At 38.5% G+C, this 27079-nt stretch overlaps 1 protein-coding gene across 2 annotated transcripts in view; it reads left to right on the top strand.

Annotated features, from left to right (window-relative positions):
* ZNF536 (zinc finger protein 536) overlaps positions 1-27079 on the top strand; it is a 241459-nt gene that overhangs the window by 25696 nt on the left and 188684 nt on the right. For both annotated transcript variants that reach the window (XM_075040123.1, XM_075040122.1), the window contains exon 2: positions 23294-25465. In XM_075040123.1, the coding sequence (XP_074896224.1) occupies positions 23296-25465 (2170 nt within the window). In that variant the 5' untranslated portion in view covers positions 23294-23295. The remainder of the gene's footprint in view (positions 1-23293; positions 25466-27079) is intronic.

Below are 27079 nucleotides of genomic sequence, written 5' to 3'. Positions count from 1 at the left end.
TGAGGGTGGAGGGAATAATCTGGACACAGCTTGGAACAACAGTCCCTGCCAGATGGGGAAGTATTTTCCTTGGGCTTTCAGTTAAATTGGCTTTGGATGGAAGGTCTATGTAGACTTCAAACCCAAATTTGGGTGGGTATTTCTGAAAAAGAGCTGTAGTGAAGGCTTCATTCTGACATTTTCCTCTCCTTCTTCCTCTTAGTCAAAATGGCAAGAATGTTTGGGTTTTTTTCTGTACCTGAATGAACATCAGTAACGATAGATGCACCGTTTCAGTTGTGACAAAACTATCAATCCTCAAATGGTCTCATTCAGAAGGACTGTGTACGAGGGTTGATTATTAGCTTATGGAAGAGGTCTTTGACACTGTAAAGTTGATTGTCTTTTCATCATCAAGGAGTAGATGATAAAATTTAGTAGACTGTGTTAGCAAATCTACATTAGTGAGGGCACTCATAACATCTCATGGTATCGTGTTGGGATCTTACATTCTAAGTTGTGTTGTAGCTTTTTTTGGACACTTTTACTTTTCACTGGGAAAAACTGGATAGCTGCAAACACAGAATTCCATCAAAATCATTTCCACAATCCTCATCCCCTTTTTTCACCAAATCCCACAAAACCGTAACTGGAACACACAGTAGTGGAAGTAGCAGGAGATCAGTTTAAAACAGATAAAAGGACACAGTGAGTAGTGAACTTCTGGAACTTGCTGCCAAGGGAATTTGTAGAGGCAGACAGCACCAGCAGGCTCAGAAAGGGATTAGACAGATTCATGGAAAACAGCTCAATAAACAGATAATAATAAACAGGTCAATAAACAGCTAAAAAAATGCTATAGCTTTGAGTCATGAAGGGCACTAACTTCCTACATATCTAGAACCTTAGAATTAAGGTGCTTAGACACTACCTTGCTGAGAATGATAAAGAGATGTTCAGAATTTCTTTTTCAAAGGCGTAACTGGTATTTCTCAGCTTCTCAGTTCCTGCTGGCCAGGCTGATAAAAAAAGTTAATGTGTTTACATCACTAAGGTAAACTAGTACCTTCTCCTTTTTTCATATCTTTCATTTCCTACGGAAAGAGGGATGCACTTTATCTGGGAAATGGGAGAGAACAGCTATTTGATTGGTTAGGTGTGAGAAGGAGGGAGGAAGAGAAAGGGAACTGGAGTCTGTCTGAACACAGGGATCAAAGTGAAAGCTTACCATGAGTTGCTTTTCTACCTGAAATCCGTAAGGAAGGAGATGACTCCATTATTGGGGGTTCTTAAAGGAATGGTTCACTAAAAATGTTACTGAGTTTGGATCTCTACAGCTCTGGCAGTCTCTGAAAATGCTAGATTCTCAAAAATGTCTTCAAGTCCAGAACTGTACCTTAAGTGTACCTCTTATCAAGACAGACTAGGACCTTACTGGTCAATGGAGGACCCCACGGCAGTATTAGCGCTCAGATATGAGAGACTCCCTCTCCATGGCAGAGTATATGTTGTCTATATTGCTTAATGCATTTTAAAAAGATGATGTCAACATTAATTACTAAAATGATGTACTTGCCAACAGAGTAATGCACAATATTCCCCACCTCACTTCCATGTGCAGTCCATTAATTAATGTCTTTACAAAATGAACCTTGTAAGTAACAATTTAGTCTTGATTCCTGTAAAATATGATTTTGAAACAAGTGTTCATGGCGAAGCAGTGGAAATGCCAGCTGCCCTTTGGTGAAACACTCAGTGTAGTTTGGATTCTAGAACGCTATTTTTCCCCCACAAGGTAGGGGAATACTGTCTAAAAGTTAGGTTATCTGTGTTTGCTTCTCACAGAAAAGGCATAAGGATCTTGAGAGGATTTCATTCTCCTTAAAGCTGGGTGTCTAATTTAGGTAGACGAGCTGCTGGAACAGCTGCAAATAGGTGAGATAGATCCTGTCCTAAAAAAAAGACTAGAATAAAACCAGAAAGTGCAAGTCATATCATGTGCCAGACCATATCGTAGTCTGGCAGAGAAATGGCTCCAGCCAATACTAGCAGTACTCGTTTGCAAGTTATATTTTCCTCATCTGTTGTTCTGTACCTGCAAAGTGACTCTGCATCTGCTTGAGATTTCAAGAGCATTTCCTGATTGAAAATTCACTTTGATTACCTCTTTAGCTGGTGAAACTTACTTGTTGCAATTAATGGTTTATAAGCATACCAGTGACCACTGATGATCTGCATTATAGAAACATTAAATATGATAACCCTCCTCCCCCCCAACATTTCTGGTTAGTGACATCTCTCACAAGCAGTGCTGATGTTTTGCACTCTTAATTTAAGAAGGTATTTCAGCCTGTGCTTAAGTTTATAAATTCTTAAATTTCATGCAAAGCTGCAGAGTAGCAGTCAGTGAGTATCCAGTGATGATGCAGTAGCAATATTAATGTGGCCATTGTATGCATTCTGCTTCGTTATTCCAAAAATTTTTCATTGTAAATGCTTATTAAACTATCTTCCTTCCTGTATAGGAAGTCTTCCAAATGAATTGATACCTCTTGACCTTTGAAAGAGCCCCATGGGTATCCCAAAGGTGTATGGTCCCCAGGAGGGAAAATGTTACTCAGGATACGTAGGAACTGTCAACTGGTTGCTATGGAAGATCCTACACAATAAGTAGAAGACCCAATGATAGTGTCAAAAGTAGATAATAAATAGGAATTGTTATGGGAACTTTTTGAGGAAAAATGTGTACTTATTTTTGATTGTGTTCATTGTAGTTGCTTCATGAAATTAACAATTGACAAAATGGAAAAATGTGTAAGTTTTGTTTATAACCATTTTTGCCAAGGGTTTTTGTTTTGTTTTGGTTTTTGTATTGTAGACTTCTGGATCTAAGCTTCCCATATATTTTTCCTTCATTTAGGGAACACACAGACCTGACTGCAGACTGAGTTATAAAATAAATGTGTTCTATGTTCATTTTGTGGGTATGTTACTCCGCATTATTATATAGTTTGTGATTTGAGTAGATATGGCTAGAGCTGAACAAAAGTATTTAGCATGTTTAGTACGTCAAGGCTGGAAAACTTAAAATTAGCCATGCCAGTTTTTCACTGGTATGTGTGGATGCATGTTTTGTAACCAATGCATTTTCTCTGCAGAGAAAAAGATTCTGTTGAGTGTGTGTCCCCTCCTGTGTACACATTGCACTGTATCTGCTCCCTGCTTCTGTTTGATGAGGTGCATGCTTACCTACAACAGAAAGCAGATTCACCAGTCTGAACCCAATCTTAGCTTGCTGTATATAGCAAATCAAAGATAAAGATTTTTCAATATTAGTTTTAGTCTCTAAAAAATTAGGAAAATAATTACAATTAGGAATCATTCCAGTGCATTGTTGGTTTGTTCCTGTTTTTTCTCTGTCTTCTATCACTGTGTCCTCTAATCAACTCCTTTCTATTGCACTGATGTAGCCCAAAATGTATTGAGTTGATGGTGGCAGTGCCACCGGTGGAAGAGCATTCCACTATCAGTGAAATAATGCATAAAGAACTGGAGACTCCTGGGGATATTTTTTCCATTTGAATATTTATTTTTATTTTCATTCATGAAAGCTTACAGAGCCAGTCAGTAATGTGTAAGGTAGAACTCCCCGTTCTCCCTGTATTTCAACTTCATGGTCCATTGCTACTCAGTAGTACTAGAGAGAAATTTTTTTGAGCAAGAAGAGGAAGGGTGAAAACCTTGCCAATCTGTTCGAGTAAGAAAGAGAAACTCTAGAACAGTGTGTTGGTGTAGTTAAATGGTGTGTGGCTTATAGTGAAATTACATGTGGGTGAATTTTTTCTTTAAAATGTTTTGCAAATCAGTCATACGTTACAGTACAATGTTGTTTGGTTTTAGTTCAGATTGTTTTCAGTCATTGAAAGTAATTTTGTGGGGAAAAAAGGTTTAACCATAAATATGCACCTTGATTTTTGTGTTCTGTGTTAAAGACTACAATGAAAGATAAAGGGTAAGGGTAAATTAAGTCTTGTCCTATGTATGTAGTTGTCATTTGCATCAATAAGGTCCACATATCTATGGATTCAAGTTCCACGCTGAGATCCATATATGGGTATAAATGTTTGTCACTGGTGCAGCATTGGCTTGGACCAAAATTCATGAAAGTTGTTGGAAAGACTGTCACCAAGTTGGTTTTGGATTGGGTCCATTGTGTATAATTTTAAAATTTGTATCTCCCACTGTTTTAAGTCTTGGTATCTCTGCCTATCATGGAGTTTGGTCGCTTTGTGATTTTTTTTATTATTTATTTTTGCCAGCCCATATCCTGTTGCACATTTGGTGGGACTTCCACGGTAAATAGGCCCTAGGGAAAAGTGTTGTAGCTTTCCATGAAAAATTTAACACAGGTGTTTTAATGAAAATCTAGCAAAACAAATTGCATTTTGAAATATCTGATTTTCTGAACCCTGGCAAAAGAGCACAGAACCTAGCAATAAATACTGATCCCACACCCAGATTACCAGTTGTCAGCTGCTGTATCTGTCTCTGTAGTAGTTCCTGCCTCACAGCACGCGAGAAGCAATGTATTAGTTTAGCCCTAATGAAACCAGTGAAATATGTCTTTCACTGAAAGCTGTACTGAGTTTACATCACATTTGCCATGAGCATGTACACTAAAAATTACTGCGAATCAGTTAACTTGTGCTAACATGTTACTCTGTGATAAGTTGTTGCGAACCAATTTTCTGATCTTCTGTATCTGTGAATGTTACGCTGAATTTAACTTGACTTTAGATGTTTATATTTGAGATGAGGGAATTCAGTCTCTTGCTGTTTGTTATTAGCTATAGGACCTCGAATGAGATCAGAGCTCCATTGTGCTAGCGGTAGTGCAGCCAGAGGCTTGGGATGTTATTTCAGTAACTTCTGATTTAAAGAATTGAGTTAAAATTAAAAAAAGAAAAAAGAAAAAAAAAGAAAAAGGTTGAGACTGACTACAATGCTGGTAGAGAAATTATGATAAGCTGTTTTTTAGAGATGGAAGAGGGGGGGCAATACAGGCAATCTTACAGGACAAAGTGTCCAATGGACAAAGCTGGTCCAGTTCCCTACAACATTGCATTTTGTCTCAAGACAAGTTGTCTGTTCAGGGTGGATTTCATGATACCAGCTCATTCCCAGTTAGTTCAGATATGTAAAAACAATCATATTAAAATAGATTTCCCCCATTTCTCTCTCTCTTCCAAAATCTTTAACTGTTCCATTTGTTAAAAGTTTTGCAAGAGAACTGAAAGTCATCTGTGCTTCTGTGACACTCATGAGAATTTTTTAAAGATGTTGAAGCAAAATTGGTATTGTAAAAGGAAGCATGAAAACTTTTGTAATTTGGGATGTGATTTTTTTCTTTGCATTTGTTTTTTATTCTTGGTGAAGAAATTTACTTGTTTAAGAAATGAAGTTGTATAATAAAAGACACATTAGTAATGTTGGAAGTAAAACATGTTTTCCTAATACACTGGCAGAATTATTCAAGATCAGTTGACGCTTCTGTAAATATGGCCTTAAGGATAGGAGGACCTTTGGTTTCACTGCTGTACAAATGCCATTTGCATAAGTGCAAATTGCCCAGGTTCGGTTTTCAAACCCAACCAACTTTTTAGCAGCATTTCAATCTTTGTAATTGCATTCAATTGGTGCTGATATTTGGGGTCCCTATTGTTTTACATTCCTGTTTGAAATGATTGGCTCTGTTCATATTTTCTGTGAAAGGTACAATTGAGTATGAGCAGATCTTCATGTGTCTAAAATTCTGTATTTTATAGGATAGTAGAGAGAGTAACTTTCTTCCAGACTCTTGCTCAGAAGACAGGAGACTTTAACTTCATCAAAGTAGGGCATTTAGAAATGGATGACTTAAAACTTTTTTTTTTTCTTTCTTTCTTTCTTTTTTTAAATACAAAACTGCTGTAATTCTAACAAAGTGCAGAAAAATGTTCTTCATGCAAGAAAGTATGGCTCTCAAGTGAGAGTCCACTTTTGTTTTTTTTTTAGTACTGGGAAAAAAACCCACCTAAAATTATTTTTGAGGCTACAGAAAGGCTTATTCCTGAACAGTAGCAGGAAATGCTTTTCTCCCAGCTGGACAGTGTGCTGATCACTCAGTTGTGTCTCAGCCTGGGAATGAGGAGGATTATTCTCCTCGACCAGGAGAACGGCGGTTGAGGATCTGCAGAGCGCCTTGCAGCGTCCCACGCTGCTTTCTGCCTCGGCACAAGGTGCTGGTCAATATTCCTACAGTGGTGATTCACTTTGGGTTACCCATTTGGTAAAGCTTCAGTTGCTTTATAAATTAAGCCAGACATTATAATTTTTGAGAAAACTAACAATAACAGCCTACCAGATTCCTGAGAATAATAACAGTGACCAACTGTGCAGGTCAGAGGAGCTGTGAGCGTGCATTTGTGAGGACTTTGGCTCTCCTTTGAGAATTTCAGACAGAAGCGTCTATTAAAGTGCAAAGTATTGTTATTATCTTTGTCCTTTATACATATTTAAATAGTACATGATAATCATCTCTGTGAACTCTTAACTATTCATAAAGGTGGCTGTCAGTTAGAGGCCTGAACGAGTACTCCAGATCCAAATACTTAAAATGATAGATCATGTTGTAACCTTCTGAGAATTATTCATAACCTTTGTGTAGGAGGAGTTTCCTTTTAAAAGATAGGCTTTGTAGATGATTAGTAAGTGGGGGATTTAATTGTTCTATTGGGATAATGATGTCTAAGAATGGTGGAGAAACTTTGCCAACTGAAAGTCCTCTTAGGAGATTTACCTGAGGGAAGAGTGAGAGGTAGGGAAGATGAGAGGTCGTTGAACCCTTTACCTTCATCCTGCCTGGTGTAGCATCATCTGATTGTATAGCATGGAGTCCCTACAACTACCTCCAGGCTACAGCTTCAGGTACCTGTGTGCTCCCCGGTCCCTGCAAAAAAAAGGTCTGAGTAGTATATGAAATTAAAGTTGGGTAGAGATGTGGTTTCCCTGAACCATGACAGTTTCGAGAACTTCATACCAGTATATTTTGTAGCTAGTTTGCACTAAAATTCAGGTTGGAGTCTCCAAGTTGAATGTGATGGAACAGACAGTTTAAAACACTAATTTGCCAGTCTCCAGAGACTTCCCCAATACCTTTCTCTTGGGCTGTTGGATGTTCTTTGGCCACTTTTTCTTCTCCTTGACTTTAACCAGAATTTACTGCATCTAAAAAAAACCCCAAACTTACCTTTCCCACTAAAAATTTAATCAGAAGTAGAATGCTCTGACAATCTGTGCAAGAGGTGTCTAGTCTTGGCCTGCTGCTTATCAGCTGTGAGCTCAAAGCCACATGCTTCTTGGTGTGCTGCAATCAGACCATAGGCAATCACAAACACCAACAGCCTCACGTGGAAGGGGCAGAGCGGAGGCCAGAAATACGTGCAGCACCTTTCCTTCTGTAAGTACATCATGCAGGACTGTGGGGTCTCTGCACGTTTTCCCAAGGGTTTGCCAGAGCAAGAGCATTGCCTGCTTTCACACGTGGCTGCATCCCCTTTGGTGCTCAGCAGGCCTTGCCAGTACAGGAAAGAGCAGTCTGTGCTTCCATGCACCACCGGGCTTGTGTCCTTCCCAGAGAATTTCATTCATGCTGATTGAGGGAGATACTGTACTCTTTCCTTTAGTTTATTTTACCCTCTTGGTATGCAGAGTATTCTTTGTTAATCTTCCTTATTTATTTAAATGTTAATTGGTCCTTGTTAATTTGGTTTTCTGTGCTGAAAGCCAAGGTCAACAATGAGTCCTTCCATGTTAGCTCTTAGTGTGATTACAAGGTAGTGTAATGCGTCTTGGAAAAAAGTAGCAAGAAACCTTCCCCCTGTTTTTAATGTAACCTTTGTGTTAGGTAGAGGTTTGGAGGTTGAAAGAGAGAGAGAAAATATATGTTCAACGCAGACTGAAGGGTCTTATTGATTGAAAGGGATTGTTAAATTAAAAGACAGTTGTTTTGAAAGCAAAATATCACTTGACCCCAAAGAGACAGGCAATTGCGGCCCTGGGGTTAGGTATAATAACAACACTGGTTTTGGTATGGGAATGCTAACAGTAGACGTAAAAAACAGATTTTTTTGTTTTTTTTTTTTTTTCGCTTTCACTTCACTGTTTGTATATGCAACTTTCAAACTGCTGCTTTTGTTGCTCTAAGGGCAATCTCTTCTGAGAACACCCTTCTTTTCGGCTGGAATGGCCATTTTATGAGATAAAAGTAAGAGTTTTTTCTAAAACAGATTCTGTTCCATGGGGCAAAACAAACAGAGCTATCATAACACTTTAAATAGTAATCAAATATGTTTTTCTGTTTGCATTCAAAAGGGTGGAAAGGTAACTTGACAAGATGAAAGAAGGAACCAGATTTGTGTATCCCCCCCTTCCCCAGTAACAGGTATAGAGTTTTAGAAAAGACTTCAAGGCAAAAAGAAAAAAGCATAGAATATACTGTTATGGTGTTATTTTTGTCTTTCATTTTTATGACAACTTATTTGTACTTAAAGGAATCTTTCCAAAGAGTTAAGAAGCATCATTAAATAAAGACTGTGAAATGTGCAATATGGCTTATTTATTTAAATGTTAATTGGTCCAACGAACACTTCTAATTAGCTCTATATTTGCTTAGCAAAAAGTTTTACAAATTCCAATTGTGAAAAGCAGCTATTTTGAGCTGGTAAGCATGTTGCAGAATCAGCTATGATTTTTCTATAGTTCTCAGCCCTTGAAGGCACAATTTAATTTTTCATGTATGCATACTAGCAACGGTAAACACTTGCGAGTGTAAAGAACCTTCTTTAATTAGCTGCACAACAATTAAAGGATTCACAAACTAAATTGAACCCTGTCTCTGTGCTTACTAGCTGAATTCTACCACCTGTCACAACAGCACTTTGTTCAATCTGTTATGCAAAATCATTATAGCAATATAGCTGAGGAAAAAAAAAGAGAAAACAGCAATTATTTCTTACTTTTCTCTTGAATGGGGTATTTTGGGTTATACTGATGTCAGGTTCATTGAAGCTAACCTTTTGAAATCTGTAACAGCATAATACTTATATGGCAGGCTTAGAATAGCTAGAAGAATATTTTGTTTTACCCTTTTAAGAGCAAGTGAGGCATATCCTTAAAGTACAGTACTTTCTCTGATCATTTGGAGGAAAAAAAACCCACCAAAACTGTGCTAACTCCTGCAGCAGCCTGTTATTTCTCTTCGTCAGACAAAAAAAAAATGACCAACATCTAATAGTACAACATAGTCTTTTATTATTAAAACTTGTAAGCTAATATGAAAACTAGTTTTAAGAAACACTGGTTTCCTAGAATGGGGAGAGATGCACTTTTAGCTTACCTATTCTGGCTTCTGACATTTGTGATTATTCTTCAACTCTTGAAAATGTAATAGCACATAAATATAAAACTTGAAAATGTGGGACTTGTGTATGTGTTAACTTTATTTTTCCTTCAAGCAGAAGTGGTTGAAAATGAAGAAGTTTTTATCTTTACAGAAGAGACTCGTCTCTCATTTCGATTGCACCCATTCTCCTAAGCGACCGCAAAGGGCCAGATGCACAAATGCATTGGAAGCCCTGTTGTTCGCCCCAGTTGATAGGAGTCAGGCTCCTACTGCTTCTGGAGACCTGGCTTGAGGTGTACCAAACTTCAGGCATCATTTAACCCACTCTGTTTCTCGGCAGGGCGGTGGCGTGGTTAGCCTCCCTGTTCAGTAGTCTGCCTATTGATTTTGGGTTTAATATAATTGGAGGGCATAGGTGGAAGCTGGAAGCTCGTTCGCAGCAGTGTGAAAGGCCAGCTGCTGGAGGAGGGCTTACTGCTGGGGAGGAGGTGAGCATGGGGTGAGAAGGATGAGGGCCCACAGCAGTGCCTTTGGTTACCTGCCCAGCTGCTCCTTACTCCAGCTTCTTGCAGGGAACAATCAGCTGCACCTCAGTGCTCTGACATGTGTTTCTGATGCCGGTTAAAACTCCCAGTGAAACCAGTAGCAGTTTTTCGCTGTGTAAGGAGTATGAGGCTGCATTTAGTGAAGACCTGTTTACATTTCTCTTTATTCTGCTGTGACAGCTGACAGGAATGTGCGCATCGCTGCCAGCTTTCATGCGGGAGAGGTACAGGTACATTTTGTGCATACGCTCACCATAGCTGAGGAGCTGAAAGTTAAGCTGCCTGCTGACAGTTTCCTGAAATCATATCAATAACATATTGTTAGCTCTTGTGATTGAACCTAAAAGAGTCTGCTGTTGGATAAAAGATACATGATACGGGCATTTCATAAGCTAGGCATATAAATGAATAACTCTGCTCATTCACAGTACTTACATTTTTTTACAGTATAATTTTTATACCATTGTCACTTTACAACATGTTTGGAAAATCCAGAAAGAGAACAAAGAAGTCCTTTAGAAACATAGTGATTTTCTTTTTTTTTTTTTTGTAAAAAAAGTCACTAGGAAAATAAAAGTCAACAACGAAAAATTGAGAAAGGACTTCTTTTTTTGTGACTTTATAAAAAAAAAAAAGGAAACTACAAGGAAGCCTGATACTTTGATTAAATATGACTTAAATTCTTAGATAGTTTTGCACTGAAGTATGAGAAGCCACAATTTGCTATACAGATCCCCTTCTTGCTTTCTCACATCAAATAGGAATAGCTGATCCATTCAAAAGTAGAAAGTGAAGGAGATGAAAATCCTTTTAATTAGAAAGAGAGATATAACAATCTCTGTAAGTGTAGGTACAAGGTGCTGGAAATCAGGACAACAGAAAAATGAGTTTCTGCTTGGGCGACTGAAGCAATACAGAGGTTTCGTGTCGGAACTCCTGAAGGCTCTCAGCTTTGGGGCTTTTGGTGTTCAGTCCTGTACAACAAGGAGCACTTTGATGTCCTATTGCAAGTAGTGGGAACCCACTCACTGCCTCCCATGGCTGGGTGCTTGAAACTGAACTACCAAGTCTTTCCCCCTCCTTTTGTCTGGCTTTGTATTTTGCTGAAAGTACCTAGATTCACACAGGTTTGCAGCAGTGTAAATTAACATGGAGTGAAGTTTTACATGAGCTGGAGAAAGTGAACACAAACTGCTCATTTGCACAGACTCTTCAAGAGACTTGGAATAGTTTCACTGAGAGTTAGTCATGTTTATTTGCACATTGTATCGAAAACTCTTGCAGTAAAGCACTCCCTGTTAGTCCCTGGTCCTTCTGATAACAACTCTCAGCTGCTCTCAGCCTGCCATGGGACTGGAGCCTCCAAGGATCCTGTCAGTCACTCGAAGGAGCTTAGTCAGAGCTGTACGTGGCTGGATCTGGCTGTTAAGGATATATTACAGTTAGCTGAGTCCATCTCCCAACTGACTTTGCAACCGTAATTGAACTTGCCAGGGTCTGTCATCCTGTGATTGCGTTTATCAGACTTTCTTTGTCAGCTTTGTTGCCGCTCACCTATCAACCACGATAGGTTGTCTTTTCAGCCAAGGGCCCAGAATGTTGCAATTAACATCAAAATTATTTAAAGGTTTTTTATCCTGCAGATAGATTTGAAATATGTTATTGTATTTTCATAGCATTCGTCATCCCCTGCATTCATCTATCTGCTATGTGTCTGCCAAGTTCTCAGTGCCCTTTTTATTAATGATCAAAGCTATTGTGCCCAGATAAAACAGGGTCCCCAAACAGCAATCGGTGCTCAGCTTGTTGGGATCCTGAAGGTCATGCTGCCATTGCATTTAAACATACGTACTGTTTTACCATAATCAGTGCTTGCATCTCTGCTTCCTTCAATATATGCACTACGTAGCCATTCCCTTTCCTGTACTTGATCATGCAGTGCAATGGTAGGAGGAGATTCTCTGTTTACTTCACGGGTTGTACCTCACTGCATTCAAGAGTACTGCAAAGATGTGACCCTTTTTTATGGTCACTTGTGTGACATCATTGTTATTTCCTTGGCTTAATTGCAGAACTGTTACGACTGTTTTGCACCATCATTCAGAGGAAAAGGCAGGGTTATTGTGAGGCAAAACAATCTCACTCTGACAGGTAGAGATAATGTATTAAGCAGCTGGGTAAATACAGGGAATTACTCTTAAGTCAGTTACTTTCAGTATAGACATTCCTATTTGGGTTGTCTTCCAGCTCAAGAAGCCATCCGAAAGAACAGTGTGATTAGCAGTATTGCAGATGTATTTTTTTGCTTCTCTAAAATGACAGTGTGAAAAAGAGCATGTTTTCTGAATATTTTCTGACCTTGGGGTAGATACAGTTATAGCCATTGCAAAATCAAGCTGTTGGTGACTTAGCTGTGCACAGCGACTGCTAACCACACCCTTTTAAGTCTAAACCACTTATCTCAGTGTGAAAGCATCATAGGAGGTACGAGGTGGCTTCTAGAGTTACTGGCTCTGCTCTTGTGTTCGTGACAGTGATCAATTAATAAAGTTAAATGACAACAGCAGTAATATATCATATCAGTAGAAGTGTGCACAGACCAGAACACCAAAGGATAAAGGAGATTTGTGTCTTTTAGTGTTTCATTTTTCTTGAGTGATAATTAAGTATATTTTTTCTATCCTTAGTCTAAGTTTGTGTTGTGCTTCCTCATCTGTCTTTTCCCACTTAATTCTGCAAGGATTTTGCTCTTTCTACTTTTTTGGAGACCACAAACACAAGGAGCATTCTGAGCAATGTTTGCTCTATTTTTCCTGCATCTACCTGCCTCCCAGCATCCCTGCCTCTTTCAGCTGTGTCTTTTACTCTGTCTAATTCCACTGAAACTGAGGCTTTCTCAACATTATCCTTTTCCTGGAAATTAGTATTAAAAATAACTCATTGAAGCCACTTGTATCTAAGAATCACTATGACCCTCTAAATTATGGCTTTTCTGTTTGCCACCAAGTCCATGTGTAATAGGGAGAGGAAAAATAAATCAGTTGGGTTGAGGGAAGAAAGGAGAGAAGACAGAAATTGGAGGTAGAAGGGCTTAACAGCCAAGAATCTCAGTTATTAAAAACCAAAATAACTCTCCATAGTATTTTAACCAAAAAATTTTATGCTGACAGGTCTGTCATGAATCAAAAAGTCCAGTCTTTTCAGCAGTCAATTATGTTTGACAGAAGAAAGCTATCTGGCATACTGGACTAAGCAATGGGAGTCAAGAGTTCTGGACTCTGTCCCTGGCTTCTTTACAGAGGATGAGCCATCTATTTAAGTCAAGATACATGGCGAGCTTTTTCCTAAATGAGATGTGGAAATGATCAGTTAGGGATACTCATTTCTACAGTGCTGAAATTCTGAAAAAATCGGTCCCTTTCCAGCCTTGGAATCTGTTTGGGTGCACTGAAATTGGGCAAGTTACTTTGGAATTTCTAACTGTTTGCATTTACATTATATTAAGATGTTGGCAGTTTCTGTGGCCAGCAAAGAAACATGCAGAAAATGTCTTCCTCTTCTCTCTCATTGTGTTGACCACAGTATGCTTCGATGACCCACAATGCTGGGGAACTTTACAGATATTCTGTATGGGGTATGAACTGGTGGGAATTACTGCTGGGGACATTTCAGCAGCATGCTGGGGCAAAAGGAGGAGCTTAACTCTTCCCAGGTATGTAGTGTGGCCCTTTATGCTTTTCATGTGTGGGGGGACTTTTTTATGTTGGTTTCTCTTAAATATACTGACCTTGAAGAATGGCGTAATTTATCTTTTCATTATCTCTATATTCTTTCCTCTCCTTTGTTCCCAGTTCAATGTCATTAGAAGTAAAATAAATGCAGTTGTAGTATATATGTACTTTGAGAGTATATACTGTCACATATGCTCTCTTTCATGTGCAACAGGTTATGCAAGGTTTAATGTATTAATCTTTCTTTTTCCTTTTGACCAACATTAAAACATTTACTTGGGCACATAGTTTCTGTGTTGATGTCATCACAGGTAGCCTGTATGTTTAGTGATGCATTGTTTTGTCTACTGTCTAACTCAATAGTATGCGATTTAGAGCATCCTTAATTTTCCTACAAACCATTTTGTGATAATGAAACCAAATATGGTGTAGACTTGGATGACATCTCTGTGATATTATTTGGCATACCGCATATTTCTGTTTCAAATATAAATTGATTACTGCTTTTTCAAAATATGCACTCTATTAATTAAATCTATACTTGAGATATCCTCCCCCCCCCAAGCTGTTATAAGTATTCCCTTTTTCCTTGTTCTGTATGCAGATAGGCTTGGGTATGGACTCTCTAATTTGACAGAAAAGAGGCTAACCTTGTGGTCTTTGTTAAGTCCTAAAACTAGAGTTGAGTGTGCAGTGTCTTTCCATATAACTAGGCGTTTTGTTCCACTAGAGAAAATTACTTAATTTGTTAGAGAGCTTTTTTTTAAAAGGTTTAACTGTAACAGTCTTTACCTAATAGACCTGGGATTGCAGGGAGGTGATTAATGTGAATTAAAGGATCTCTGTGACATAGGACTAAAGGACAGAATTACTTTGTTGTTTTTGTTGGCAATCCCACTTGTGCAATTTCATTTCTCCCCAAACCAGATTTCCAGCATATTGCATAAAGTTAAAGAAAAAGTCTAATTGGACCATATACTTCTTTATTCAGGGATGTTCTGTTTATGCATTTTCATTGGGAATGTGTGTCTTTGTCCCTTGAAATGCATCTATTTATTGCAGTGACACCTACTGCTGAGAGAGCTGATCCGCAACAGGATCGGTTACTGTTAAACTTGGCCAACAAGCAGTTCGTGACTCAACCAGCAGATGTTTCTGTGGCTCAGGTCAAAGGGAACTTATGGACTCGGGTTTTTTTTTCTTTACTCCTAGCATTAAGTGCCAGGAAAGTCAACGCTAGGTACAGACAGTTGACCCGACCAGTAGCAGGAGGAACTGAACTAGGGCCCTGAGGATCTGCAAAGACCAAAGCATTTGTCTGTTGAGCCACTGTGCTGGCTACAGTCCAACAGTTTCAGACAACTGACTATCTGATTGCATGCCTGGATTTTAGTAATGATTTTACATACTTATTTGATGATTTGTATCCAAGCTTATGCTTCTGACAGGTGCCCTTGTGAACAAAATCTTGCTGGTCTGTTGCATATGAGGATTTCACAATCAATCATACTTGTATCTTTGGGACATATGTGCATTTGACATTATATTTAGTTGTGCACAAAATCTAAGTCTAAGCTGTTGTGAAATGAAAATAAAATCATCAACCCAGCATTACAGTTTTGGATTTAAATTGTTTCAAACTGTGATTTGAGTTCTGTGGTCTTAACTCTTTTTTTTGATCTCTTTGTAATTGTTAAGGGGGCCTGATCATCCTGTCCTCACCCAGCTGAAATGCACTGCCTTTTATTTGGAACTTGCCTGTGTGAGGAATGTGGGATTAATAGGGTCAACATTATGTATATTTTAACATTATATAATGAGTTAGAGTATTACAGACTTCCAGAGCGGTACAGTGTCTGTCCTCGGATGAGAAGAGAAGATTCGGAGCCCATTTCATGCTGTAAAAATGACAAAAAATGAAATCATAAATATGCTTTGCAAAGTCTTCCAGGCATTTTATTATTTTATTTGTACTGGATGATACTAACATGGATTGTTAAAAGCTTAATTTTAAGGTTTCTTCAATCTGACATGGATGCCAGTTAGATTAATTGAAGTGACTGATCAGATAGGAGCTGCAGGAGATTGGTCAAATTGCAGAGAGTTTAATCAGTTGTATACATTCTAAATTACATGAAAATAACAAATTTACTTTTAAAAATGCTGTTTCTAAAGTATCAGAAGCTTTAGTTTAACAAAGCATTCCACAAATCGGGCTCCCATTTGAATTTTCATATCACTCTTATCTTTACTTTTGTCATCAGGAGAACACTAGGGGAAAAAAACCAAACAGTAAAATGAGAATCAATGCTTATAAGCTAAAAAATAATGATCCCAGATGCAACCAGTGCCTGGAAAAAAAGCAGGATTTTTTTTTTTTTTTTTAATCTACTGAACTTTCAGTACCAATTATTTATCTTTCTCTTCTTTGGATCTGACTTCTTAAGTATATGCAAGTGAAATAGAATAAATAAGAAGGAAAACAGATTTTGCGAAGTCACATGCAAAGTAGCAATAAATCAAACAGCTTGTCTGCATTCTTCTAATCTTTCTATTCTAATCTGTGAGTGAGATTTATAAATGACCTCTCCTCTCCTCTCTGCTCGTCTTCCTAGATTGTGATCACAAAACAGTTCACAGCCCTCCACTCCACGGGTGCTACCAACCAAAGACTGTTCTGGTGATTTATCTTCTGCTGATCAGTTATCAGTCCAAAACGCTGTGCTAGCTAGAAAGTACCTTACAGATATAACAGATATTTTAGAAAGCAACTATTTTCTCAGTCCAGAGTGAAAGCACTACAGCCTCAGCAAACAATTTTCTGTCCGCTAATGACTTTTGAAACTTCAAAATCCCTCTACTAACCCTTCTTTAAGACATAAAAACTGTTGTGGAATGAGTTGGCTCTGTTGTTACTAAAGGAGTACTTTGTTTTGGAATCAATAAGCAGCTTGTTTAAATATCAGCACTACAAAGCAGCTATAGTTTTGTCAGATGCCTCCCCTGCTCCCCACTGAGTGGTCTTGCGGCGGCTGGGTGCTGGAAGATGGGTGTCTGCATGAGGTTCCAGCCCCGATCTTGGGTGCCTGGCTGGGACTGTGGGAACTGGTCAGCACAGGATCACCCAGTACTTTGTACATACTGTGTTCGAGTGGTGCTTTGCCCCAGTTTTTAATTATTAGAAACTACGTATGCTTTGCAGTGACTATGAAACTTAAATGTGGTGAAGTGACTAATAGTAATAACAAATTACCAAGTTGGCCTTAACAATATTTAAATAATAACAAATAGATAGGACACATTACCTGTGGGCCAACTTTTTTTTTTTTTTAAAAGACATTCTGTTCCACTCCAGAAACCATGTATTTCCCTGATATAATTACATTATACCCCAAGGAGCAGGACACCTACTTAACCAACAACCCCCCCCCCCAAAACCAACAAAAAAAGGAAAACTCCAGTGAACTCTATGCAGTTACTCTATTTTACATAAGTAATGAGAATAGAATCTGGCCTAATGTTTATTTCAATTTATCAGATTGGATAATGCTGTCCTGGTGGCATTAAATACAGCTGATCTCTCCCCGCCACTTCCATGCACACGTTTTTGTTAAAATTTAATTATTTACCTCTACGTCTCTTAGTATTGCCTACAAATCAGTCAAAGAAGAGTAGGTCATCTATACTGCCCTACTGTTTATATATTAATCATCTGGCAAATAAACTGCTCGGTATCCTACCCACCTCAGTAATATTTGTGATGTAATTTGTTTGGATGCCCAAATGTCACCAGCGTTGATTGTAAGAGATGAAAAAAATGTACTTGCTCAGCACACCAAGCTCTGGGCTAAAATGTAAGCATGAAATCTCTGGTTTATTTTTGTAATAATGTTTACAGCTGTTTAATGACCCTGAAAGGGTTCAGTAGTCTGGTGTTCTGTATTTCTTAACAGGAGTGTACTATGCTTATAACAGCCTTAGTTAAACTGTTTCAGCTACAACAATAAGAACAATATTTAATAAAAATTCAATACGTATTCTGAAGTTTCTCAGCGATACCTGTTTATGAGTTGCTAAGAACTGAAGCAGTCTGTATTGGAGTATTTAGAATTTGTCAATGGACCACAAGATAATGTAGATACATGTGAATTTTTCTAGCTAGAAAGATAAATACCAGGTCTATATTCTGAAAGCATAAGTAACAGTGTGTGTAACTCTAACTGTTCAGAGGATCAGGGCCAGAGTGAGCTTGTCGTGTAAACACGTGAGCTTGTAAAGCATTACTTTGCTTACTGAACTGTAAATCTTTTAACTAACCTAATCTAAGCTATAATAACAGCACAACAGTGTTTTTAAAATGACTGTTTTCTCTACAGCAGTGAAAAGGGAAATGCTTTAGTGTGTGTGTGTCCAGTAGGAATGAACAGGTGTAAATAAGAACTGAATTTAGTCCATCTGTTTACAAAGGTAACAGGTGTGTGCATGCACATATGTGTATATATACAGATGTACATGTGTCTGTATAGGTTTACATGTGTGTGTAGGCATATATTTATATTTAAACTTTTAAATTCTATTAGCCATCTTTTTTTTCCTCTGTTTCCAGCAAAAGGAAGCTGAGCTTCTCATATTACATTAATGTAGTTGTGATGAGAGGCATTTCTGGTGTCATAATTGGTTTTAAATTCCAGTAATCCATTTCAAATAGTTAAATAAAATCTGTGTGTTCAATTGAAATGGCTAAAGTCAGAACTTGCGTTATTGATATCACAGGAAATAGTCTTGAGGGCAAAAATGTGAGTGAAATCAAAATAACTATTAGTATCATCAAAGGGATGTGAAAGTCTCGCTGTACCTTCATGTGGGAGATGAGAGAGTATTTTTATAATATATGTACCCAGTTGTGAATTTCATAGAAATAGGAAACTGCACACCTGACACATTAAATGGCTGTCCTCTGATGGTTTGTTTCTTACTGAGGGACCACTCCTGCCCTGCCCTGTGCAGTATAAACCAAGCTGCTTTCTGGCCTGTGCATATGAAGCAGGGTGAGGATTGAGCTTTCTGGCTGGAGCAGCTCACTTGGGCAAGAGCTAAGCGTTTGTTTAGGTTAGGAAGGGCAGCCCGTGAACAACTTGTGATACCAACGTGCTCTGTACAGTGCCACGTCTTGGGGGATGCTGTCTTTGCAAAACATTTGAGATAATTAAACGTAAAAAATTTACAACATAAATTTCAACAAACATATTTTGAATTTCTTAACAATGTCAAATTTGATTTGCAGTTGATTTTGTAAACATATGTTAACTACAGAGAACATTGTGTGAGTTCCCAGTGTGAGTGATGGGAAAACATTCTGTGTTTTCCTTATAAGAGAGATCAGAATCATGAAAATAATGTAATAGACTATATAGTTAAAAATTGAAAGCTAGACATTTTCCCTCCCATGAAGCATCACAGCAGCACTTACAAATTGACATTTCCAGATTTTTTATTTTTGAATACATGCTGGTTTGGTTTGGGGAGGCAAGAAGGGCAGGTCATAATGAAGAAAGATGTTATGAAAAATATTTTGTCAAAACACTTGAAATTATAAACTGGTTATCTGTTAAAAGGTAAATTTCAATGAAGTCCATTCAGGTGGCTTTTTTTTAGTGGTTTTGGCATTTGGCTGTTGGGGCAGAATGGATACAGTAAAATTGCACTTCAGGCCAGTGTGAGGAGGATGGTTGTGTCTATAGGGAAATCCGTGGAGAGGACTGCACAGCTGTGGGCATGTCTGTAATGCAGAAGCACCCCTGCATCTCTTGGGAGTTGTGGAGAGCAGCCAGACCCTGAGAGGGTCCTAGCCGACGGGAACAGGCTGTGCAATGACCACCATGACGCCAAGGTGGGGACCTTGAACTGCAAGGCCTGAAGCAAGAGGCTCACTGGGGAATGAAAGCCCGTTACCCCACCTGGTGTAACCCTGTCTGGTCATAGATCTAGACAGGAATGATGGATAAAGAGGGAGAGAATGAAATTGCTAATTTTTTTTAGAGAAATTAGGCAAATTAGATTGGGTTATCTAATTCATAGTGGAATGATGGATGAGGAGGAGTTTTATTTCTGTCTTGCATGTGGATACAAGATGAGATTTTGGAAGGTTTTTCTGCGAATGGGCTGAAGAATATTGAGAGTCTGATTTATGTGAGAGCTGAACAGTAGCAGGGTCCTTGTGTTCCTAAATGCAGTAACCAGGAATTGCAGGAGGAGAAATTTCACATGGCAGTATTTTGAATGCCATGGTTATACTTTGCAATGAAACCAGGTAGGAGTGACAAAAAGAAGAGACAATTCAGAGGCAGGAACAGGACTACGAGAAGCTGTGGCAGGTGTGGGTGGGAACACAGTTTAAGTGAAGAACTGTAGCATCTTGAGATTGTGGTAGATGGATCCTGGAAACTGAACAGCTAATCAGAGTATGGGGCATTCAGAGGTGGTTATTTCTCACTAAGAAGAGGCTTTGCTGACCTTTCCGAATATTTCATCAAAAATGTATAAAATGTCCAATGCCAAAAGATCAATGTCTGTGGGTCTGGCTCCCCAGACTTGATCCAAAATTATTAGCTTTTAAATGAAAAATTATGGGTTTGGTCTTCCTCTTGGTTTTTTTTTGGTTTTTTTTTTGACTCGTCCTATATTCTACATTGTATGTGTCTGTATGTTAGTGGGAGACAGAAAATACCAAAAAAAAAAAATTAGAAAAAATTATCATGTTCCAACTACAACTGCTGTTGTTACTTTATTGAAATTATCTTTGAATAAAAGCCACAGAATAACTTAAAATCTTAAACACAACTCCCTCTCCCCTTGCCAATTCAAATAACCATACGTTTGAACTGATGCTTAGGGTTAGACATCAGAATTAATAAACTCCACTGGGATCTGTCAGCATTTCCAAACTTTGATAGAGCATAAAACGCTAAAATCAACTTCCCAAATCTTCCTGAGCATGTAAAGGCATGAGTTCCCATTGAGGTCAATTGAATAAATGAAACTTAGACTGCATTTTTCAAGCTGTGATAGAATAATGATAATTCACAAAGACTTTTCTAAACCTTCTTCAATATATGTATGTGTCTGTACATGCAATGCATTTCTTGAATTTTTATGTTCTTGTTTGCAAACATGCCTTGTTTAAGCATGGCGAGGAGAAACAACACCTGTGGTATGTGGAATCCAAACAGAAAATAAAATCTGGTTTGGGGGGGTTTCTTGTGGTTTTTTTTTGGGGGGGGGGCGTATTTGTTTTTTTTTTTTTTTTAGGAAGTGCATAGGCAGACATTCAAAATCTCAGTCAACTTCAGGCAATGGCAGGCCTAAGCACTACAACTTTCAGATGTTTAACTAATCCTTTTGAACATAAAATTTGGTTTGTTTCAAAACTTAAGCAAACTTTCAAAAATTAAAAAAAAAAAGTGTTTGTATGTACCCACATTTTGAATGATTGTTATCTGCTGCACAGAAAACTTGCATGGAAACCAAGAATTTTATTTGTTTACTACATGGCCTTGGGTGAACACCTGGCTTGACTATGTTCCCCTACCTTTGGAAATCAGACACTGCAAGTTAAACTTAAGTGTAGCCCTATAGCTTATAGGTATAAGGCTTTTCCTTTTATATACTTGATCTCATTAGCATTTTTCTAAATAATAACATTGACAGTATGTAAGTAATGGGTCCCCAACATGAAACCTGAATCTAAGCACTGTTAAACTTTGAAAAATATGTGCTTAACTTCTGAGCAAAATTTTGTAGCTCATGTTCATCTTTAATACACGTGAATATGTACTTCTTCCTTTACTTCTTACAAGATCTGCATTGTATCACAACTTCAATCATCCTGTGGAGGACCAAATAGGTCTCCTCTTGGAGAAGCCCTGATCCTTCAAATACTTAAGCGTGTGTGGAACTTTGCTTTCAAGAGTCACTCTTTGAAGCCTATTGGACTACTCCCATGCGTGCAATTATGTGCATTTTAAATATGTGCCAGATTTGGGCCTCAAATTGTCTAGCAAGTGGTCACTATGAAGCCACGTGAGGAATAGCATCCACCTGCAGTGTGCCTGTAGCCTTTGTAGACGGCATAGCGAGTAAATGTTTTTGGATAACACCAAACAGAAAGTTGACCAAATTAATTATTTGATAATGTATAGAATTCCATAATTTTATTAGTGAATAAAGTGTCAGATCACTCCACTGAGCAACACAGATCTTAATTATGTTCTAGTATAACCTTATACCATCATATAGTTTGAGAGTTATTAATGTAAAACTTTATATTTTAAATAGAATTTTATAGATACATTATTTCTGAATAGAGTAGATAAATGGCAAGGTTCGAAGATTATTGTGGACAATTATGCAGACCAGAACAGAGCACTTGTGTTTAACAAACAGCTTTGAATTCTAATTTTCTGCAATATACATAGTGTAGGTACAATTTGTAGTCATTACGGTGTATTAGGAAAGTTATTAAAATTCTTAAACTTGTTGAGGCTTTCCACAACACCTTCCCCAGATTTTAATTGGTTTTATCTAGTTCCATAAGAGAGCTCTTTAAAACAAATCAAAGTGCCTTAAATCACATGTCTTACCCATTGAAGGACAGAGATATTCTTTCTATAATCTGGCAAGTTTTCCTAAGAACTGAAATCTGGAGGTTCTCAATGATGAATTAAAAGACTTGACAGAAGATAATTTATGTGCCTTTTGATGGGCTCAGTTTCAAAATGACAAAATAACAATATTTTGTAACAGAAGGGTTAAATCTTAATCTCAGAGGTTTACAAAGCTGCTAGTCGCAGTCTCCTTAAAATTTAATATACCTCGTTAATGCTTACTTGCAAACACTGAAGGATTTTTATGATTATAATCATGTGTTACAGCACCTAGTACTGTTTCTAAGCAGCATACTAATCAGCTTAATGAGATATTACTGCACTTTTTGTTGACTAAAGCAAAATCCCTTTTATTGTTCTAAAGCTTGTCCTTTACTTTATTTTTTCCCAAAACATTATCTTGTTTTATTGTACACCAGTAAATATCATACTATCGTTTTTTTGTTAAATCATAAAACTATCTTTCTCATTGTAGAATGTGTAATATATTGAATATGGTTAATGGAACTGAAAGTTACAAATGGGTTTCTATTTTTGGGTTTTTTTTTTCCTGGCTTTTCTAATGGAAATTGGAGAGATGCATAACATTTCTTTTTCTATAGATTTAGAAATGTAAACAGGTGCAATTTCACAAGACGACAGACAAGGGAGGTGGTAAAAGCCTTTGCCCCTTCCATAATAATTAGATTTTGAAATTTTAGCATATTTTAAAATAGTAATTAATGGTTATTGGTAAACATGCAGAATGATGAAAGCACACGTATGATCAAAATTGTGTAGCACAGTTGGCATTTTATACACTTTTTATTGTTTTTACACTAATTCCTTTGCATTATTTTGAGTAGGTAAAACTTAAAATGCAAATTGTACGTCAGTGATTCAATGCTTGTAACTCTTTCACAGTCTGAATCTAAAATATCTTCTGATTTTCAGAGATGGAGGAAGCTAGTTTGTGCCTTGGTGTTTCTTCAGCTGTTCCAGAAGCTGACGCCCATCTCAACAGCACCATACTCAATGGGCAGTATTCAATGAGCCAGAAGCTGCACCAGATCACTTCCCAGCTCAGCCATGCCTTCCCAGAGCTCCAGAACAGGCAGAATCCAGAGGAGAAGGCATCAGCGCCGCTAGAGGACAAAAGCCACGTGTCCATCACAAACCAGCCCATCAGCAGTCAGATGGCACTATTGGCAAACCAGCTCAATAGAGAGGTTGACACCAGTTTGAATGGGCGTGTGGATCTGCAGCAGTTCTTGAATGGACAAAACCTTGGGATTATGTCTCAGATGAGCGATATAGAGGATGATGCCAGGAAAAACAGAAAGTACCCATGTCCCCTCTGTGGGAAACGCTTTCGATTTAACAGCATCCTGTCACTACACATGCGAACTCATACTGGAGAGAAACCATTTAAGTGTCCATACTGTGACCACAGAGCAGCTCAAAAAGGCAACCTGAAGATACACCTGCGTACTCATAAGCTTGGAAACCTTGGCAAAGGTCGTGGAAGAGTCCGAGAAGAAAACAGACTTTTACATGAGCTGGAGGAGAGAGCAATTCTTCGGGACAAACAGATGAAGAGCAGCCTCTTGCAGCCACGACCTGATGTGAAAGCACAGCAGCACACCCAGCCAATGCCTCTTGCAAACTGTAACTTGTCTCTGCCAGCTAATCACAGCACACCTGATATTTCAAACCCTGTTCCCTCTCCAAAGCCAGTCAGTGTCCAGGAAGAAGTTGTTGCTCAGACAGCTGGGTTCAGATGCACATTTTGCAAAGGCAAGTTTAAGAAGCGAGAAGAGCTGGACAGGCACATAAGGATCCTGCACAAGCCTTACAAGTGCACCCTGTGTGACTTTGCCGCCTCACAGGAGGAGGAGCTGATTAGCCATGTGGAGAAGGCTCATATAACTGCAGAGTCAGCACAAGGCCAGGGCTCCAACGGGAATGGGGAGCAATCCACCAATGAGTTCCGATGTGAGGTCTGTGGCCAAGTCTTTAGCCAAGCCTGGTTCCTAAAAGGCCACATGAGAAAGCACAAGGATTCCTTTGAACACTGCTGTCAGATCTGTGGGAGGCGATTCAAAGAACCTTGGTTTCTTAAAAATCACATGAAAGTTCACCTGAATAAGTTATCTGTAAAGAACAAATCTCCTAATGATCCCGAAGTACCTGTCTCCATCAGCAGCATGTCCCAGGAAGCTCATGCAAACTTATATTCAAGATATCTGTCCTGTTTGCAGAGTGGGTTTCTTCCTCCTGACAAAGCAAGTTTAAGCGAACAAAATCAAATCTATAACAAAGGAGAGATGCCCATGAAAGAGAAAGAAGTCTTGGGGAAGCTTCTTTCACCCATTTCTGGCATCGGCCACAGTATTGCTGAAGGGGATAAACATTCTTTATTGGGCTGTCTCAATCTGGTGCCTCCTCTGAAATCCAGCTGTATAGAAAGGTTACAAGCTGCTGCCAAAGCGGCAGAGATGGATCCAGTAAACAGCTATCAGGCCTGGCAGCTTATGGCAAGGGGAATGGCCATGGAACATGGCTTTTTGTCTAAAGAGCAGCAGATACAGCGCAGCCATGAAGACACTTTGGCAAATGCTGGAGTTATGTTTGATAAGGAGAAGCGGGAGTATGTGTTAGTAGGAGCAGATGGCTCTAAGCAGAAAATGCCTGCTGATTTGGTTCACAGCACTAAAATGGGCAATCAGAGAGACTTGCCAAACAAACTAGACCCTTTAGAAGGCAGTAGAGATTTTTTGTCACATGGTATGAACCAGGGACTCGATTACAACTTACAAAGTCATGGAAACGTAAAAGAAAAGCCAACTGAATGCCCAGACTGCGGAAGGGTTTTTAGAACGTACCACCAAGTGGTCGTTCACTCCAGGGTCCACAAAAGAGACAGGAAAGGAGAAGATGAAATAATTCAAGGTAGTCTTGATGAGCGACGTGGGTCTGGAAGTGATCAAGAGTCTCAGTCTGTCAGCAGGTCGACAACACCAGGGTCCTCTAACATTACTGAAGAAAGTGGAGTAGGTGGGGGTCTCTCGCAGACGGGGAGTGCCCAGGAGGACAGCCCACATCCTTCCTCACCCTCCTCTTCAGGTATGAGAACTTCTCCTTCCCTCTCTGCACTGAAAGCTTCCTAACTGTATTTGAAAGCACAGCAGCGAAGTAGTTTATGCATTCTCTTGTTAGGTCGTTTCCTAGCAGTCCACAGGGACGTGGTGTTATATGCCAGAACATCTGTGTTTGGGTTCCCGCAATGCCTTTGAGGTTAATTCTCAGCTCACCCTTTTCTACCCTCCAAGGGCAGGTTTCCTAGCCTTTCAGCTGTCACCTCCGCCACCCCACCAGCAGCAGTGTGCAGGGTCGGTATAGTCACCAATGGCAATGTCGCTTCCAGGGCCTCTTCCTCCAGGTTTTGGAAGGTGGTTTAGTTTTTTTGTTTTGGTTTGGTTTTTTTTTTCTCCTCTTCTGTTCATGGTGTCTCTCTTGCAGATCTTTCTGTGTCCTCCATGCAAAAGGGTGAGGAAAGATGCCTTCTTTGAGCTATAGTTCAAAGAAATAGGATTAATAAACAGCGTGTTGGCTAACCTCTCTGATTAGCCTTATTCCCACAACCGTATCAATTACTTAGCTGAGATATGTACTTGTACCTGGCCACTGGACTAATTAAAAAGAGATTAAAAAATACAAATTAGTAACTTTCTGACAATCTTTTAACTTATGTGCACATTTTAACATATATGAAGCCTTCTGCTTAATTCACATTTATTTGAAAGTACAAGAAAAATAGAAATTGGACTGAAACATTTTAATTGCATTGTATGTCATGTTAACTTGCTGTGTATAAAATAGCAAAGCAGATAATATTTCATTGGAGATGTCTATAAAATATTGAGCTTCCTGGTACAATTTTTAAAGTTACTAGCCTATGACTGCTGAAATAAAATCTCCAAGTAATAACAGGTAAGATTTCTGGCCTCATGTATATTTCCAAAGTCACTTACTAATGGATAGTAAATTGGAAGTTATATCTTCAGCCCTTTATAAAGAAAGCACCTCACTAATACTGTAATCATTCTGCAAGCCTAACAACAGAGGAAATCATGCCATAACAAATACTCTGTTACTAATGGCAACATTGATTTCTGCAATCAGCCATTAAGTCTAGAAAATGAAAGACAGTTTGAGGTACCTTAAGGCATTACATTGCCCACTGTTAAAGAGCTGGTAGCAGGCTGTTGAGGGTAATTCTTTTTAGGTTTTTTTCCCCCAGTTTTGATAAATATTTTAGTATTGGAGGCAATTCACTGTTACAGTTATTAAGTATATGCCAGTTTATTTTTGTTGTTCTTGTCATGCTCCAGTATACTCTACTTCTGAGGCCAAATTAATATAAAAATAAAGTGTTAGTTTGCTGGCTTATTACAAACCAGTAAAGAAATTGTTAAGATGCATAAATCTGCACTCCACATTCCACAGATTCCTATAGTACTTAATGCTGTTGTTTAAATACCCATGAAACACACTGTCTACTCTTAGAGTCATAGCCTCATTTACAATTTATTACGGGTGAGACACATTAGAAAATTCTATGTAGGAACAAGGGTAACAGGCGAGAGCTAATTTCATACTGTATATAGTTGCTGAGATTGTTTTAAAAGGATTGAAAATATGTCAGGTTGAAGATTATTTTTCTAACTTTCACTTTTA

This window comes from Buteo buteo, chromosome 11 (genome assembly GCF_964188355.1).
Source record: "Buteo buteo chromosome 11, bButBut1.hap1.1, whole genome shotgun sequence".
NCBI lineage: Eukaryota > Metazoa > Chordata > Aves > Accipitriformes > Accipitridae > Buteo > Buteo buteo.
This window is presented reverse-complemented; position numbering and strand designations above follow the sequence as displayed.